Here is a 15,474-nt window from a genome sequence, read left to right on the forward strand (position 1 = left end):
AGAGAGCCAATCTCCCCTAGAAGCTTAAACATCAATGGAGAATAAGGAGGTGACATTGAGTAATTGGAATAGCAGAATTCCATCAACAGAGATGGGTGAGGCTGTGGGTGAGTAGGCTGGGGAGAAAACGGAAGTTCAGCCAATACATTGAGCTCAAGCGTCCATTAGACATCCAAGTGGAGCTACCAAGGAGCTTGTTGGAACTTGGGAGAGAGGTCCGGGATGGAAATAAAAATTGGGGGATCATTGGCGTCTAGATAGTATTTGAAAACGCAGGACAACTGGATGGTCTTCATCATTTCGGTATTCCTGGCACACAGAACGGTCTTGGCATATGGAAGCCATTTGGTAGAGCCTGTGTTGAACTGACTAGACTAATCCCAGCTGCCTGTACCTTTAGGTAAGTCAACTGACCTATCAGAGCCGATTCCTTTTCCGTAAAATGGAAATGAGGGTAGCAACATGCCAGTAGTCTGCATTTTGTGAATCCTAAAACAATCTTGGGAACTCTAAAACACATGCAAAAGTTGAAAGATGGGAGAGTTGCCTCCCCTTGCTATTTCTGCATTCAGTCTCCTGCTTCGGGTTCTTCTGTTGAAACTCTAAGATTAAGGCCTTTCTGACTTGTGGTCTGGGACCAAGATGCCCCATAGCCTTCCTCTCTTGGGCTGACATGCCCTGGACTTCCTCTGACCTGACCTCAGAAACTCCCTTAGGAAGGTGTTAGAAGCAGCATCCCATCAACCTATCTTATAACCCAAGATGGGAAAAATCCTGGCTGCCATATTGCTGCCTAATGACATTCCATTTTCAACTGAGATCCAAACTGAGGCCTTTGTTGTGTGTTCCAAAGCAAATAAAGTTACGAAACTCTCCTCACATCGCCTTTCCTGGACCAAGCCCAAAGACCATGTAGGCAACCCCACAAATCCTGGAGAAACCCACCCAGGAAATGAGGTAGACATTCTGCCCACTGCGTATGAAATGAAAGCCACGGTCTTTAAAGCATCGCTAACAAAGGTTCCAAACGAGTGCACGTGTGGAGACACAACTTTCTGCAAAGGCCTGAACAGGGCCAGGAATGGCTGGGAATGAGACAATTTATAAATGAGACTGATAGGAAGATGTGGCTGTTCCACAGTAGAACAATCTGGGCAAGAAGCTTGAAAAACATGGAAGATGAGCTGCAAGGTTTTAGGTTATAAAGAAAACAGGATTGGGAACTGGACCTGGAGAAGAGAGAACAGACATGATTCTGTGAACCATGCTAAACTGTGGTTCTGTGATTCCCAGGGAACAGAAGCCAAGAAGTAATATCAGAACTGCACTGCCTTGTGGTTACAGCTCAGGAAAACTGTATATGGTCAACCAAACCATGTACAGTCAGTCATCCTTAACTAATCTTCTACCTCTCCTCAGCATTTCTGTACTAAAGAGCCTTTCCAATCAGACAGAGAGAGAGAGAGAGAGAGAGAGATCTCAGCCATCTAAATCTCGCCAAACTTCAGAGCATCAATCCTGATGGGCACAGTGAGCAAACAATACAGACACTATGGATACCTCTATGACACTTAGGTATACCCTGTAGGCTATCCCACATTATCCTTGATAACATTAATATAAGCAGAAGCAGCCTCTCCTTTGGATGACATATTCGACGCTGCTTTCCATGACCCATAACCAGATGAACATTAATTTTTCTAGTCATGTTAGGGAAGAGGCTCAACCAATGTGTTTTCTATGCTGACAGCTGTTTATCATTGCTTAAGACCTTCCTTTGATTATTATTCTCCCTTGTCCCAACCCCTACCATAAGTAGTAAATACCTCCTATCTGCTATTGCCAAGAAAAGAGGAATTTGTATTCTGGTAGAGAGTAGGATGGGCGAACAATTATAATGCAATAGGAAGCAGTCAGTGCTGTAACAGCACGACCAGAGCACTGGGGAGCATGTGCCAGGGACCGTGGGAGATCAGGGAAGTCTGAGTCTTTAAGGATTTGTGGAAATCACCATTAAAGTGAACCACAATTCATTACTTCTCCAACTGTTGGGCTGAATATATACCAGTCACTCTCTCATCAAAGAATGAAAGCCTGAGTTGAAAGAAATCTTAGCCATGTCTCCAAATTAGGGCAGAAATCCTTTCTTTAGCATCTTAAAATGATTTCTTTAACTATGAACTTAAAGCAAGCACTCCAGGGCACGTGGGTGGCTCAGTCAGTTCCGGCCCAGGTCATGATCTCACAGTTTGAGTTCAAGCCCTGACTAGGGCTCTGCACTGACAATTCCAAGTCTGAAGCCCTTCCCCCACTGGTGTGCACATTCTCTCTCTCTCTCTCTCTCTCTCTCTCTCTCTCTTTCTCTCAAAAATAAATAGAAATTTAAAAAACCTCATTTCAACCTCCAAATAAAAATGTATATGGGAATGTAAGCTGGTGCAGCCACTCTGGAAAACAGTATAAAGTTTCCTCAAAAAACTAAAAATAGAACTACCCTACAACCCAGCAATTGCACTGCTAGGTGTTTATCCAAGGGACACAGATGTGCTGTTTCGAAGGGACACATGCACCCCCATGTTTACAGCAGCACTATCAACAACAGGCAAAGTATGGAAAGAGCCCACACGTCCATGGATGGGTGAATGTATAAAGAATGTGGTTGGTATATATACACAATGGAGTATTACTCGGCAATCAAAAAGAATGAAATCTTGCCATTTGCAACTACGTGGATGGAACTGAAGGGTATTATGCTAAGTGAAATTAGTCAGTCAGAGAAAGACAAAACTCACATGACTTCACTCATATGAGGACTTTAAGAGACAAAACAGATGAATATAAGGGAAGGAAAACAAAAAGAATATAAAAACAAGGAGGGAGACAAAACAGAAGAGACTCATAAATATGGAGAACAGAGGGTTACAGGAGGGGGTGTAGGAGGGGGGAGAGGCTAGATGGGTCAGGGGCACTAAGGAATCTACTGAAATCATTGCTGCACTAGATGCTAACTAACTTGAATGGAAATTTAAAAAAATTAAATTAAAAAAATTTTTAAAAAATGTAAAAAAAATAAAACTTTTTAAAAATAAAATAAATAAAATTAAAATGTATAGATGCGCATGCACGTGTGTGTATGTGTATCCATCTACAACAAATCCTTACATAAGACGCTAAGAGAAATTTAAACAGGAGGCACAATAGCACAGTTTGGAGACGTGATTTTACGTTGTATATAGAGTTACAACTTACGCAAGTTGAGCGATGGCCTTATCCAAATGAAGCTTCATCCTTTCTTCACAGCACAGAATAATGTCAACCTCCTATGCGATTAAAAAACAAAACACATTAACGTTTTTCATCATCAGGTACAACATCCAACAACGTGACAACACATCAATAAAGGGCAACTTGGTTCCTGGGGGGAAAAAAAAAGAAAGCGTCAAATAAAAACAAGAGAACAGTTTTTACATCCACTTAATTACCGACATCCCCTCATGATGCTGCAATGTAAACATGAGAATGAGAGTTTCCCTTTTCTGGGGCTACCGGAAAATTACATGAAGGAACTAGTCGGGACGGGGATCAAACTGTCGCATTTTTCTTTATTTTTATCTCTGGTCCTTAATCAAAACAATCAAACGGTACGTAAATACAGACATTCTGGTGAATTTAACGCAGGCTTCTTTTATAACTATTCTTCAGAGACGATAAACTGAGGAGACAGAGGAACAGACAATAAGGGACTTCCCTCTGGCGGGGCATGTAACCTCCAACAGACCCAGCTCTTTGGTCCAAATGGAAACTTGACCTCCACACCAGGAGGCCAGCCCTCCCTCGGCCCTGCCTGTGCCCTTGCAGTTCAGCTCTCACACTCCTACAAACACCTTTGTAGCCTCTCTCCTTGTCCACGCGCATGGCATTCAGATGCCGCCAGGATACATGCACTATTACATAGCATGTGTTGTATCACAGATGTTTTAAATAAACATTTCTCGCTTCCCTCTGAAGATCGTGTTCACATAAGAAAACCCAGAAACCCAAGACAGCAGCAAGAAGACATTTCAGGGGCGCCTGGGTGGCTCAGTCTGTTAAGCACCCAACTTCGGCTCAGGTCATGATCTCGCGGTTTGTGAGATCAAGCTCTGTGCTGATGGCTCAGAGCCGGAGCCTGCTTCGGATTCTGAGTCTCTCTCTCTCTCTCTCTCTCTCTGCCCCTCCCCCACTCAGGCTCTGTCTCTCTCTGTCTCAGAAATAAATTTAAAAAAAAAAACATTAAAAAAAAAAGAAGAGAGAGAGAAGACATTTCAAAAGCGCCCATGGTCATTGCTGCCACTACTTCAAGCACAGAGTGATCACACTAGACACACTTATTTGTGGCCTGCCTTTTCATTTGAACCTTGAATGTTTCCCCATGACATTAAACAATACCGTGATGAACACCCTCAGTCAATATTTGGACACCACCAAAGGGTATGCCTTTTGTCGAGGTTTTGACAAATACAGCCCAACTGCCCTTCACAGAAGCCGTGCCCCTGTATAACCACAAGTGAGGGTATACCTCATTACTTCACCTGTTACGTGGTCACCACCAGATCTTCTCCATTGTTCCCGGGGCGACAGGACCCCTCCCCCAAACAGCAAACGTGATGAAATTAATAGTTTGACTCATGTTTGCTCATCGTTCGGCTTTCTTCTTTTGTGAACCACCTGTGTCTCCACTTTTTCTGGGGCTTTTTTTCTTATTAATTTATATATTTAAAATGCAATCCTTTCCCATCACAGAAGTCATAACTGTATACATAAATACATATAGTATTAAAATATATGTATATTTTTAACTAGTTTGTCCCTTGCCTTTGTATTTTCGCGTAGTGGTTTCGACACATAGACAGTCGTGATTTCTATAATGTCAAATCTATTAAATATCCCCTTTTGGTATCTGCCTTCATTAATTTGACTATAAAGGCCTTCTTCACTCCAGTATCAGTTACTACTCAACTATATAGTCTTCTCATTCTTTTTTTAATGTTTATTTATTTTTGACCGAAAGAGAGAGAGAGGGAGAGAGAGGGCAAGTAGGGGAAGGGCAGAGAGAGAGGGAGAGCCACAATCCGAAGCAGGCTCCAGGCTCCAGGCTCCAAGCTGTCAGCACAGAGCCCGACGTGGGGTTCGAACTCACAAACCGTGAGATCGTGACCTGAGCCAAAGTCAGACATTCAGCCGACTGAGCCACCTGGGCGGCCATTTTTTTTCCCTTAGACAGAGAAGACAGCACACAAGCAGGGGAGGGGGCATAAGGAGAAAGAGAGAGGGTGGCCAGCAGGGTGGGGGGGTGGAGAAGGGTTCATGGAATAGAGAATGCCTAAAACCAAAGACCTTTGGAACTGTCCCCAGTGTTAGTTTATATATTAATAGGTACTCAAAGGTTCATTTGGCTTTAACTAGGTCAAGGAGTTAGCCTGGCCTGGGAGGACCAAAAAGACGGTACCCTGATCGGTTCCCCAAGAGAAGCCATTCTGGAAGAATCTGATGGCTGTCACTGATTGAATGTGAGTCAGAGTCAACAGAGTTCACGAGAAAATATGCCGAGGCACCCGCCTTCGCGAAAAGCAGGCCTTTTAAGACTATTTCTTGTCTTTGCCGGTGCTTATTTAATTATTCTAAAAAGGTAGAGTCGTGCTGGTAAAAAGAGAAGATATGCTAATATTACCACTTGGAGTAAGATATGGGTGCCCTCGTTACTCGAATGGCAATGACCAAGGTACCCCTCAACTGATGAACCATTGTTCTAGCTGCAGATTTCGTTATCTGGATATAAAGCAGCCTCTGCTACTGGTCTAGACAACATTATCGTTCTCGAACTGGGAAGGGACTTGTAACTCTACTATATATTCAGGATACTCTATTCCTGATCACTCGTGTGCAGCAGTTGGGGTCTGTGGCTTTTACAAAGTAGATTGTGTGGCCTCTCTGTAGTGGCCAAATTTCCCTGAGTTTCTTATTTCCACTCATATTTCTTTCAGAGAATCAGGCAGTGAAGAAAAGCAGAAGAGCCAGGGACAGTCTTCTGCTTATGACCCTTCACAGCAAGAGATCACTAAAAATAATTTAATACAATGTTAAAAGGAACCCTGATAACTTGCGAGGATACAATTACTGATGGCCAGGCTGTTAGCTAGTCCAATTGCCCTTCTTACCAAGGATTCATCTTTTACCAAGGACCAGTCACGGAAAGGCCAACCGGTGGGACCCAGCCAAGCTGGTTCGGGGATAGTGAACCGATAGGCTGAGGCAGAAATTCAGCAGGTCAGAGTAGGAAATGAGAGGGAGAAGGTGTAAGAGCCAGACAATGGAAGGTCCTAGAGATTCGGGAGTCCGGGAAGAGATTTTTAGCGGACAGAACCTCTGGTGATCACGAGTAGTATGGATCCGAGCAAAGGGAAGATATTTGGGGATTCTGCATAAGCCAGCTAGGAAGGAGGACCAGTAGGGAGAATGGAATGGGAAGGAGAGGGCTGGGAATCAAATCAGAGGAATAATTTACAGGAGCTACAGACTGACTACAAAGGGTGAAGACGGTCAAGCGATGGCACCGTGCCTGGAGAACTGTGGTGCCGAAACTAGGAAGGGAAAGGCTGGAGGCATCAGGGTAGAAGAAAAGTACACTTTTAAGCTTCATAAATAGGAACCAAAAAAAGAGGTGGGGGAGGGGTGACAGGGTTATAACCCCAACAGAAATACATTTCTGGGACTTAGGGACACAGGACTAAGGCATAATAGAGAATCTGGCCAAAAAAAAAAAAGATGAGGGAGGGCTCGAGGCACATTGTGGCTGACATCTAAAGGAATGGCAGAGATCTTCTGGGGGTAAGTCTGGGAAGTGAAGGCCGAAGAACTCAGAACTAAATCACATTTAATTGGTGGAAGGTTTGGAATATATATATATTATATATATATTGAAATATATATAAGGTTTAGAATATATATATTATATATATGAATATATATATTGAAATATATATATAAGGTTTGGAATATATATATGTATATATATATATATTCATATATATATATCTCAGCTTCTAGATGGCAATTTGGCTATATATCAAAACTTCCCAAATGCATATGCCTTTTATCACATCAATTACGTCTCTTGAAATGTGTTCTAAGGAAATAATCAGAAAAAGTACAGTTATCAATAATAATATTTTTGTACACTGCAGTGTTATTAAAATAGCAAAAAAAGGGGGGGGGAGTGAGAAAGGGTGACAGCTTCACTATTGAAAAAGAGAGGACTCATTTTTTTTTTTTTTAATGACAGCACCTTGACATTGTGGAACCCAATGCAACCCTTAAAATCACACCTTCATGTATATCTAATGCTATGGGAAAATGACCCCAATAGAATTCTTAATTAAATAAAGCACTTTGGGAAGGGAAGGATAACTAGGCAGAGCACACAGGAGTCTTAGGGAAGTGAAAATACCATATACATCAATGATGGATGTTATGATACCTTTGTCCAAACCCATGGAATCTACACCACCAAGAGTGAACCCTAAGGGTAAAACTGGACTTTGGATGTTAATGATGGACCAGTGTAAGTTTTTCAGTTGTAACAAAGGTACCACTCTGGGGGGGGGGGGGGGGGTGCTAGTAATGGGCGGAGGCTGTGCCCGGATGGGGACAGGAGCTAATTGAGATATCTCTATGCCTTGCCCTCAATTTTGCTGTGAACCTCAAACTGTTCTTAAAAAATTAAGTCTTTAAAAAGAACGGTGGTGCCTTCCCTACAACCATATCTAAGAATAAACATCATTGAGCATTTATCCAGAAAAACAACCCACCACAATTCAAATTGTGTACACAGTATCATTCGAATCTTGAAGACCTGTTTGTGTGTCTTTAAGTTGGGTGGTGCCTAAGTACGACTAACAAAAAGAAATTCTCTGAAATTCTCTGGATGAACTGAAATTCTCCAAAATTAAAGGTGATTTCTGTCCAGCTGAACTTCAGATGATTTTTTATCTTTCTTTATCCTATACTGTATCTTTCAAACTCTCTTACATCTATTGAACATATAATGAACATATAATAAACATCTATTACATGTATAACCAAAAAAAAAGGTGTCTTTTGTAAATGCTATGTACATTTGGATACTATAACTTCTTACTTATAAATGGCTTCATGTAATATCATTTTTTGTTTGTTTCTATACATTAAGGACATGTTTACAACTACATTTCTCCTTACTGGTGCATTTCCCCCATATTTACCGTCAGTAGTTGGATTTCCACATCGTCATGAACTAGATCAATTCCCATTCTCTTCTCTCGATGAAATAGACATTCTCGGGCTACCTACAGATACACAAAGAACAGAAAGCACTAATCCAAACTGACTAAAATCAGTGACCAGCAGCTCTAAGGACCTATTTCTAAAACAAGTCAATGGACACGCCCAATACCAATTTTTCAAGCCATTTTCTTGGGAATCTAGTATGAGACCCACCGTGACAACTAAGAAACTCCCTACTGCTAGTTAAGAGATAGAGTTAGCTCTTCACATCAGTGTGAAAAAAAACTCTAATTTGGAAAGTTGACAAAATAAAGCACATGACATTTACGTGATTCCCACAAATTAGCATCTGAGAAAACTACTTAGCATTAATTCTTCTACAGAAATAGTTCGACAACCTGAAACATAGTTTTCAAGATATTATTTCCACATATTTTCGACTGAGGGTGAGGAAGAAACAAATTATTACCTTTAAAGACGCCAAAATATTTGTGTAGCCAAAAATCTTAATGATTATTTTTCAAGTTCCATTTATTGTTTCCTAATTACGAAAATAACGTGCCTTGTCCATTAAAGAGAAAAAATATAGAAAAGTAGAAAATGATCTAGCTATATTCCTATCCCTGTTTTGTTTGTTGTTTTTAATTTAAAAAAAGAAAGGTTATGGAGCACCCGGGTGGCTCTGTCGGTTAAGCGTCCGACTTCGGCTCAGGTCACAATCTCATCATTTGTGAGTTCGAGCCCCGCATCGGGCTCTGAGCTGACAGCTCGGAGCCTGGAGCCTGCTTCGGATTCTGTCTCCCTCTCTTTCTGCCCCTCCCCCGTTCACAGTCTGTCTCTCTCCGTCTCTGAAAACTGAATAAAAGTTTAAAAACAATTTTTTAAAGAAGGTTATAATGCCCTTACAATTTTAGAGTATGCTTTTTAGGATTGACATTAAATGGTAGGCTCCGGTCATAAAATATTCTTCGAGACAAAGTAGGTTAATGACTCCAGTAGAAAACAGCTTGGATTGCTAACAATAAATTATGTATGAAAGAACATTATGTAAAAGTTAAAATACTCTTTTCCAAAGACTATTTCTTGACATGGAACAACTGTATAATCTTAATCTTTTAAGCATAAAATATAATAGCATGTATACTGTAATCTGGACATAGTGTCACTGAACAAAATCTTTCAGTGAATGCATATTTTTTAATAGGAAAAGTCACATTTACTAGAAGATGGATTAAGGGGTTGAGAGGAACGCTGATTACTCTAATGTGTATCACTAACCTGCTTTTCGTAAGTTTCTACTAACCCACAGTCTATTAGGACTCTACTAATCTTACCAGCCACATAGAAAGGTATCGATCTCCCATACTTTGGCCAACTCTAGATGTCATCAGTTTTCATTGTTGCAGATATGATAGGCCAAAGATGGATACATCATTGATTTAATTTTCATTTTTATCCCTGAATTTTAACTTTTTTTTTTTTAATGTTTTATTTATTTTTGAGACAAAGAGAGAGACAGCATGAGCAGGGGAGGGGCAGAGAGAGAGGGAGACACAGAATGAGAAGCAGGCTCCAGGCTCTGAGCTGTCAGCACAGAGCCTGACGCGGGGCTCGAACTCACGGACTGTGAGATCATGACCTGAGCCGAAGTCGGATGCTCAACCAACTGAGCCACCCAGGCGCCCCAACTTTTTTGCTCATATTAGTTGATCATCTGTGTTTTCCCTTCTGAGATGTACCTGTTCATGTGACTAACTCTAATCTTACATTTTTCTTAATGTTTTTTTATTTTTGAGAGAGGGACAGAGAGCACGAGCAGGGGAGGGGCAGAGAGACAGGGAGACACAGAATCTGAGGCAGGCTCCAGGCTCTGAGCTGTCAGCACAGAGCCCGACATGGGGCTCAAACCCATGAACTGTGAGATCATGACGTGAGCCCAAGTCGGACGCTCAGCAAACACTAATCTTAATCAAGACCTTCTCACACTGTGCTGATAGTAAACGTTCTAGCACACAGGAACATCCGGACAAAAATTGTATAAAAAAAAATATTCAAATTAGGCCCATCTCACTGAAAGGATTACTACTGAAAGGAAGAAACTGAATGTGCTCTGGAAATTCAGAGCGTAAGTGGCTGTCACTTCAAGGATACTCTGAAGGTCAGGTGGGATGCAGAACAGACCAGGAATCCTCAAAATGAGCCAGAGCATGAAGAAAGTATGGAAGGGCTTCCGATCTTCAAAAAACATTTCATGACAAGTGAATTTAAAAGGACATCGTTCGTGCACCGTCACTCTTTCTTGGGATTTCTGGTGGTTGTGCGTGTTTGTGCGTACTTGTGTTTGGTGGGGGTACCAGGAGGGGGGCAAGATAAGAAGTAACAATGTGCAGAGGTCTCCAACAAATTCTTCAACCCACTAGACTTCTGGCTCCTTAATTCTCTAAACCCTTCTGCCACAGATGTCATAACAAAGACCTCCTGCAAATGCTCATCACGTGGGAAATGAGTCATACAAGCGTGAAGAAAAATGGTGTTAGCTTCATCAGTATATATACACCTCCAGAAATAATTTCTGTAACTTACGCATCTTCAAATACAGAATGTCTTCTTTCAATGGTTGGGGGGGGGCATAGAATGAGCTTGGAGGGGGGCCCCCCCCATCACACATTCGGGGGTGAGAGGTAACCAGAGGCCAGCAACAAATTAAAATGCTGCCCCCACGATCACCAGAACTGGCTTGACCTCAGGCCCATTTCTCTATTCAGTCAAACTCATTCTATCTCCTACGATGGTCTTGAACGTTTCACTGTGCCCTCAAAAGGAATCAGCATACGCACGGGAGGCCTTTCACGAGACAGATTAAAAGAACGATACTTTTTTTCCTCAAATAATGGGACAACAATGACCAAGCAGCCTATTTAATAGATGGGAAGATGGCATTCTCACCATAAAACGTTGTGTGTCTTAAGAATGTCCCTCAGGGCACCTGGGTGGCTCAGTCGGTTACGCGCCGACTCTTGATTTCGGCTCAGGTCATGATCTCGTGGTTCGTGAGTTTGAGTCTTGAGTAAGGCTCTGCACTGATGGTATAGAGCCTGCTTGGGATTCTCTGTCTCCCTCTGTCTGCCCCTCCCCTGCTCATGTTCACTCTCTATCCCTCAAAAATTAAAAAAAAAAAAAAGAATATGTCTCTAATTAGCCTTCTTTGCTTTGCATTCAGAATTCTTTCTATTTAAATAGTTGTTCTGTATGAAACTCGTAACGGTTTTACCAATGGTGAAATTAATTACAGATGCATTGATAGGAGGTTGGCTTCTACAGGTGAAGAGAAACATAATTCAATAGGCAATAACCTCAGTAATTCAACCAGTGGGTTACAATCATACAAATGCGTAGTGTTTTTTCATCAAAAGGTCTTATATTTACCTGAAGAGGGGCTTCTGTCTCCATCAAGGCCCTCTCCAATTTTTTCTTAACATCAGTGAGTGCATTTGTCTCTCCAATCATTGCATCCAACTCATGAGTGATCTCAGATTTCCAAAATCCTATGTCATTGACTCGTTCTCCCAAATTTTGCGTCGAGTCTGCCTGAGTTTTTCTTGTGTGTTGATACTTGTCTTGAATCAGGCGAGACGTATCTACCCTTAGCCTCTCGGAATTATGTCGGGAAGTGTCGGATTCGAGATAGTTGGTTAGATTGGACCTATACCAGTCATCAGGAGTATACCTTGTGAAGAGAGTGGTTCGGTTGGAAACAAAGGGGAGCATGGTATTGTCGCACACCTTCTGAGATCTGGTGCAGTACGGGCCCAAGGTTGGTGAGTTGGAGGCTACTTTGTAGTACGTGCTTGGTCTCCAAGGAAGGCTCAAGGGATGGGTTACATTGTTGTGGGGGAAGCGGTCCCTGTAGCTGGATGCCAGAGTACTGACGGCTGGTAGAAAATTGGTCGGTGTTGGTTTGGGATGGGCGTAAGTTGCCGTTAACGTGGAACCTAGAGGCTCCATGATGCTCAGACACTGTTCGTAAATCTCTCTGTTTAAAGGGGGGGGGGTAACATAAAAATAGACAGTCACATAAATTCATCTTTGGTGAAAATTTAAAAATGAAAAGCCACATTTGACTTAGTTTTAGTAGCAGTGCTCCCTAACATATTAGGTGTCTGTTCTAATTCGACAGCCACCTTTACCGGCGATAATATGCTCCAAAAGGATTTTTTCCCATCTCTGTTTCTAGAATACACTAAAATCACAGTTTTTAGATGAGCCATCTGAGTTGCTGAATTTTTTTTTTTAATATTTTTTTTTCAACGTTTTTTATTTATTTTTGGGACAGAGAGAGACAGAGCATGAACGGGGGAGGGGCAGAGAGAGAGGGAGACACAGAATCGGAAACAGGCTCCAGGCTCCGAGCCATCAGCCCAGAGCCTGACGCGGGGCTCGAACTCACGGACCGCGAGATCGTGACCTGGCTGAAGTCGGACGCTTAACCGACTGCGCCACCCAGGCGCCCCCTGAATTTTTTTTTAATTATGATTTAAATTTATTATCTTGTAACAAATCTACATGAAGAGCCTGAAATACGCATTTTAACAGACAGGGATTCAAATCTTGGCTCTGCTATTTACTAGCTGTGAGGCACTGGGCAAGTTACTTAAACTCTCTGTGCCTCAATTTCCTCATCTCTAAATTGGCAATAAAAATAGCGCTTAATTCTCTGGACTGTTAGGAGAGGTGTTAATAAAAACGGGTTGCCTGGCAGAACCCCTCACACCAAGCGATCCTAAATGAGCACACGGTTTGGGTAACAACCGTGTGCTTGGTTTGCAAACACAGCTCAAGGCAGGTGCTTAGCTCCCTTTTCCTGGCAACTTGCCACCTCAAGGCACCTCCAGTATAGACATTCTAGGGCAATTGTGAAGCCCAAGCAAGACAATGGTAAGTATTTGGATTGCTTAGCACAGTTCTGGGCACAAATTCAATGTTCGATAAATGTTAGCTTTTTCAACTACCAATACAAAAGAGTATATAAAGTAAAAGATAAATATCCATCCATCCATCCCCCCAAGTAGACATTGAATGGTTCATTAATAGTTGTTTCTTTCCAGATTTTTCCTATTCATATGCCAACATATGTATCATTTTTTTTAATGTTTATTTTTGAGAGAGAGAGAGCGCGTGAGCAGGGGAGGGGCAGAGACAGAGAAGGAAACAGAGAATCAGAAGCAGGCTCCAGGCTCCGAGCTGTCAGCACGGAGCCCGACGCGGGGCTCGAACTCACAGCTGGTGAGATCATGACCTGAGCCGAAGTCGGATGCTTAACTGACCAAGCCACCCAGGCGCCCCACCATCTGCATCGTTTTTAAAGCTACTTTAAACCTGCATCTACTTATATCCCATTTGCACATACGAACAGAGCTTTTTAAATTTTTTTTTAACGTTTATTTATTTTTGAGACAGAGAGAGACAGAGCATGAACAGGGGAGGGGCAGAGAAAGAGGGAGACACAGAATCCGAAGCAGGCTCCAGGCTCTGAGCCATCAGCCCAGAGCCCGACGCGGGGCTCGAACTCACGGACCATGAGATAGTGACCTGAGCCGAAGTCGGACGCTCAACCGACTGAGCCACCCAGCCGCCCCTTTTTTTTTTAATTTTTTTTAACATTTATTTATTTTTGAGACCGAGAGAGACAGAGCATGAACGGGGGAGGGGCAGAGAGAGAGGGAGACACAGAATCGGAAGCAGGCTCCAGGCTCTGAGCCGTCAGCCCAGAGCCCGATGCTGAACAGAGCTTTTTAAATACAAATATTGAATTACCTTAATCATTTTATGTATCATTTAGAGCACACATTTTTAAAAATATATGTTTCTGACTTCTCTCCCTCTTAGAACATAGAGCTCCACTTCCTCCTGCCTACCCCTTGAAAAGTAGTCTATTGTTTGGAACTTTTGATCGTTATTAGTCCAGAAAGGCAAGATGCCGTAGTCTGTGACATACTTTCCAGCATCTAAATGTCATTCTACTTGGGGGTCAGTGTCTATGGACCCATTTACTGAAAAGGAAAAATAAATCAGATCCAATTCCATACCCGTCTTGGGAAAAAAAAAAAAAATATTCGATGATTATTTCAATAGCTATGTCTTGAGGCCTTTGGCCCCCAAACCACAAAATTATCTATTTGTAGAATTGTGGTCAAATCAAAATGCACTCGTTCCACATGTGGTGAAACAGCTGCCCACTGCCAGTGGTGGTGGCCCACACAACCCTACCTTCCTGACTTTTTCCCAATTCTTCCCTCCCTCAGTGCCCAAACACCTGGTACTGGCCAAGCCAGGAAGCATGACGGTGAAAAAGAAACCTTAATAATCAGTCACATCTCTTCACCTCCGTTTGAAAGCTAAACGCTGTTTTTCGGAAGAGCAAATTCAGAGCAACTCGAGCCCTTCGAGTCCCCATGGCTACTTTCAGTTCTAAACTCTTCTCCAGTCAAATCTAGAAATAATCTTGTCATCTTTCCTTCAGCAAGAAGCTTCAAGCAGGCACTGGACCCCTCTTACTTGGATTTTCTTAATTCTTGACAATAAAAGCTAGCGACTCCCTTGGTCCTTCAACCGAGGAATTCCAAGAGTAGAATTACCACATATGTTTGCCCAGCACCTATTATGTTGAGGTCCTGAGGCATCTAAACCCATGTTTGTCAAACCATGAGTCATCTACTCTGAGTGGTGATTTTTGAAATGCTGAGGTTCATAACCCAGAGGAGACGTACGGATGAAGAAATTCAATACAGTTTACAAAAGTTTCCAGTGCTATATTTTTAAATTAGGGATGGGACGTAATTTAAAAATCTGGAATCTGATGCATAAAGCTCAGTTGTTTAATGTTCACAGATGTAGAGCTCCTCGTGGGTGGCAGTAAGTTTCACACGGAGACACAATATTCTACATGATACACAATGTTCTATACAGTCACACAACAGAAGTTCTAGCTCCAGTCAGCCATCTCAAAAGTCATTCAGGAGGACCAACCAAAAGACAACAGCATGGCAACATCTTCTATTTCGAGTCATTATTGGTCAAAGAAACTGAGAGTGTCATGGCCTAAGCGATATTTAAAAATTCAAAATAGACTTTCGCCTCCAACCATGATAGAGTAATAAAGACTAGACTTAGGCT

At 42.1% G+C, this 15,474-nt stretch overlaps 1 protein-coding gene across 2 annotated transcripts in view; it reads right to left on the bottom strand.

Moving 5' to 3' along the window:
• The window catches only part of TEKT3 (tektin 3), a 35,718-nt gene that overhangs the window by 13,408 nt on the left and 6,836 nt on the right, over positions 1-15,474 (bottom strand). For both annotated transcript variants that reach the window (XM_042967288.1, XM_007080745.3), the window contains exons 2-4: positions 11,728-12,334; positions 8,280-8,363; positions 3,250-3,320 (exon numbers count right to left, since the gene is read on the bottom strand). In XM_042967288.1, the coding sequence (XP_042823222.1) occupies positions 3,250-3,320; positions 8,280-8,363; positions 11,728-12,306 (734 nt within the window). In that variant the 5' untranslated portion in view covers positions 12,307-12,334. The remainder of the gene's footprint in view (positions 1-3,249; positions 3,321-8,279; positions 8,364-11,727; positions 12,335-15,474) is intronic.

Source organism: Panthera tigris, chromosome E1 (genome assembly GCF_018350195.1).
Source record: "Panthera tigris isolate Pti1 chromosome E1, P.tigris_Pti1_mat1.1, whole genome shotgun sequence".
In the NCBI taxonomy this organism is placed as follows: Eukaryota; Metazoa; Chordata; class Mammalia; order Carnivora; family Felidae; genus Panthera; species Panthera tigris.